The sequence below is a fragment of the Osmerus mordax genome, chromosome 9, assembly GCF_038355195.1.
Source record: "Osmerus mordax isolate fOsmMor3 chromosome 9, fOsmMor3.pri, whole genome shotgun sequence".
In the NCBI taxonomy this organism is placed as follows: domain Eukaryota; kingdom Metazoa; phylum Chordata; class Actinopteri; order Osmeriformes; family Osmeridae; genus Osmerus; species Osmerus mordax.
Window position 1 is genome coordinate 5,035,010 of NC_090058.1, and position 3,910 is coordinate 5,038,919.

General features: G+C 49.3%; 1 protein-coding gene across 1 annotated transcript; it reads left to right on the forward strand.

Annotated features, from left to right (window-relative positions):
* Positions 1-660: 660 nt before the first annotated feature.
* Positions 661-3,547, forward strand: irf2bpl (interferon regulatory factor 2 binding protein-like). Its single transcript, XM_067243840.1, has one exon. The coding sequence runs from the start codon at positions 860-862 to the stop codon at positions 2,864-2,866; it is 2,007 nt and encodes a 668-aa protein (XP_067099941.1). The 5' UTR covers positions 661-859; the 3' UTR covers positions 2,867-3,547.
* The last annotated feature ends 363 nt before the right edge of the window (positions 3,548-3,910 follow it).

The following is a 3,910-nucleotide window of genomic DNA, read 5'->3' on the forward strand; positions in this document are numbered from 1 at the left end:
GTCGGGAACCCTACCTCGCCCAGCCTCGCAGGGCTCCCTGCTACGGCTGGAGACTGCAGACTGGCCTCACGCGCCTTTTGACACGCAGACATTAAAATCAATGGGATTGGTTTCAGTTCAATTGCTTCAAAAATAAGTGTTTTTCATTCACAATATGAAGCTAAATGCATTATTAACTTCAAATTGTAATATTTTTTGTATACAGGTGTTGGGCTACATATATATTGTGGCTCAATAAATTAGATTTCGTTTTTTCGTTTCCTTATTTTATATAAAAACAATTGCTGACAAAGGCAAAAGTGCGAGTAGTCGACACGCATAGTTCATTCTCACTTTGGCTGGTATCGGGCACGTTTTGCAGTGTGAAACCTCCTCCGTGGTTTCGCCCAGCCTACTGCCAGTTCTGTGCAAATCGTATACTGTTCTCTGCTCAACATCGTGCGCCTATTTCAGTCCATTCAGAAGATTGCAGGGAGAGAGGGAGTGGTTTGAGGCTCGTGCGTTTGGAGAGCAACAAGTGGCATGTCATTTGTTTCAAAGGAACTGCGGAACGTGGTGCATACGTCACCGCTCCAGCCAGGTGGCATTCCAAGCAGGGAGAGGAGCGAAGACGTGGAGGCACAATCAACATTCCCAATCAGAATCCTAGTCAGGATGTAAGGCGCGCGTAAAGCAAATCTCACTCAAGCACGATCGAGCGAACACCGTGCGCTACTGGCACCGAAAGAGGAAGATACGTTCAAGATTGCTTTTGTGTTTGGACGCAAAAACTCAAGGACTTAAAAAAAAAAAATATATATATATATTTTACAAACAAGTGATCTGGGTATACAGAAAGACCACGGGGAGGACATTCAACATGTCTTCTTCACAAGTATCGTCATCCCGGAGACAGTCGTGCTATCTCTGCGACCTTCCCCGCATGCCCTGGGCTATGATTTGGGATTTTACCGAAGCAGTATGCAGAGGCTGTGTGAATTACGAAGGCGCGGACCGGATCGAGTTTGTTATCGAAACGGCACGGCACCTCAAACGTGCTCATGGTTTCCAGGAGGGGAGATCCCCCGGTCCACCGCCTCCGACCACCGTGAAGACCCAGGCGGCAATTTCGACGAAAGAGACGGTGCAGCATAATCATGTGGACGGCCCGTCTAAACAGCAGCCCTCCGGTATGGATCGCTACTCCCTCAGCAGCGACAGACCGCGCTTTGACTACTCCGGTATTGGCGCGCACACCAGCAGGCTCCCCAACGGACTGAGCGGTCCAAATGGCTTCCCTAAACCAGATGACGGACCTCCAGAGCTGAATCGACAGAGCCCGAACTCCCGTCGGAGCCACGGGATGGTAGCAGTCCCAGGACAAATGGCGGTGCCGCCAAACCTGCTACCCCAGACCTTGTTGAACGGACCCCCGTCATCTGCAGTCATTGCCCCGCATAGCTTGGCCAGTCGACCCCCACCGCCCTCTGTTGTGGGCTCCGCTTTGTCTCTGGGTTCTCAGACCGTGTCAGACCAGGGCAAGCGACCTGGGTCCGTATCCAGCACCGACCAGGAGAGAGACCTGAAGGAGAAGCAACGGAACGTCGAGGCTCTGTCTGAACTCAGTGAGAGCCTAAGGAACAGGGCAGAGGAATGGGCAAACCGACCCAAAATAGTGAGAGAGACTCTTCTTACGTTGTCTAATTGCACGCCGTTTGATGTGAGGTTTAAGAAGGACCATTCTCTCGTGGGTAGAGTGTTTGCGTTCGATGCAGTGTCCAAACCTGGCATGGACTACGAGCTAAAGATATTTATTGAATATCCCAGTGGATCTGGTAACGTGTTTTCCAGTGCATCTGGGGTGGCCAAGCAGATGTACCAAGACTGTATGAAGGACTTTGGCAGAGGTCTGTCGTCCGGGTTCAAGTATCTTGAGTATGAAAAGAAGCATGGTTCAGGGGACTGGCGACTGCTCGGAGACTTGCTACCAGAGTCTTTGCGCTTCTTTAAAGAAGTGTTAGGCGCTGAGATGTTGCCCCAGCCCTACGTTGATGCCAGCTGCCCCTTGCTGCCCACCTCTCTGGTTAGCATGCCCCGTGCCTTGCCATCAGCGAGTGCCCCGAGGACTGGAGTGCGGAAACGTAAAGCCTCTCCCGAACCGGACTCAGCTGAGGGAGCTCTCAAATTGTCGGAGGAACAACAACGGCAGCAGTGGATGGCCAGCCAGAGCGAAGCATTGAAGCTTACCATGGCTGCCGGATCGTTCGCTGCCTCCCATGGGGGACCCCCGCCCCTCGGACCTGGCCATTCGGTTCACTCCAGTCGCGCCACACCCCCTGAATCCGCGCCCCAAAACGGACAGTCCCCTATGGCCGCGCTCATGTCTGTGGCAGACACTCTTGGCAATGCGCACTCGCCTAAGGACAACAACTCGGTGCACTCTACCACGTCAACTAGACATGGCAGCAGCAGCCCGGTTTCCCCCGCCTCCGTGTCTGGTCAGCGGCGTTTGGCCTCTCGTAATGGGGAGCTAAATATGTCTGGCGCGCCCTCTCAATCCAGTGCGCATTTGGGCATGGATCAAGTTCACGCGCAAAACATTCCAGATTCGCCCATGGCGAACAACGGACCTCTGTGTTGTACCATTTGCCACGAACGTTTAGAGGATACACATTTTGTTCAGTGCCCGTCCGTTCCTAATCATAAATTCTGCTTCCCGTGTTCACGGGAGAGCATCAAAGCGCAAGGAGCCACCGGGGAGGTGTACTGTCCCAGCGGGGAGAAGTGTCCCCTGGTTGGCTCTAACGTGCCTTGGGCGTTCATGCAAGGTGAAATAGCGACCATATTAGCTGGGGACGTGAAGGTAAAAAAAGAGAGAGACCCTTAGATGTAATGTAACTGGGTTCCTTCTAGAAAACAGATTTTTAGTCGGAACATATAAATATTATACATGTGAATATTCAAACTGACAAAATAGTCAATGTACAAAGGCGCGTTAAATTGCTGTTTTGAGTCAAAGGAACGTTACAAACGACAGTACAGTGCGTGATGTCACTTAAATTGAACGGGGATGTTGTGACGGTTGCTCGTGTTGTTTTGGACAGCTGTGGGGAGTTAAATGTACTTGGTGATAACTGCTACAGGTGCTCTCCCCTCAACTCATGCATTTCTCATAGAACGGCCAGTTAATAGTCCTGACGAATATCCAACTGTATGTTTGTAAAATGGAACTACGTGTAGAAAGATTCAAAAACAGATGTTTTTAGTAAATCACTTAACTATTCGATTTGAATAGCTTACAAATAATTCTGAGGATTTTTCATTTTACGTTAATTTTTCATTTTTATATATATTTTTTACAGCGATATATCTAATTTCTTCTTGTGACAATTTTACCGTGTATTATTCATTTTCCTTCGTCCCTGTTTTGATATTTGACGATGCACGGGCGCAAAGATAGAGCACACCGCTGTACATGGACGTAAACTGATTGTTTATACATTTCTGTAGTAACAGATGACTTGTAAACGTGCCTTGGAGCTGAGTTAATTGTAATAAATTCCATTGATATTAACCCCTTGTTGACCTGTCCGTTTCTTCCCCTGCCAAGGACGTTCCATTAGCAGATGAAACGGTGTGTTACAACCGTGATCCGTTGTGCCTCCAAGATCCTAAGTCATTAATGCAATTCCCTCCGTGTCTGTCGTAGACGATCAGCTGTTACCAGATGGACTCTTTGTTATGGCTCATTCACAGTTACAGTGGGCCTAATGGCTCAAGCACTACCATCAGTGTGTGAGAGTCTGGGTGAAAATGCTTGCACATGCTAGAGAAAGCCCAAAGGAGGCTTTCCTCAATTAGATTCCAGCAGGCTGTCATGTGACCTTCTCCCTGGTATTGTATTGGCTAAAAACACAGTGGGTGCGTGTCT

Coding starts and splice junctions, on each gene's coding strand:
- irf2bpl (XM_067243840.1), top strand. CDS start 860: ATGTCTTCTTCACAAGTATCGTCATCCCGGAGACAGTCGTGCTATCTC.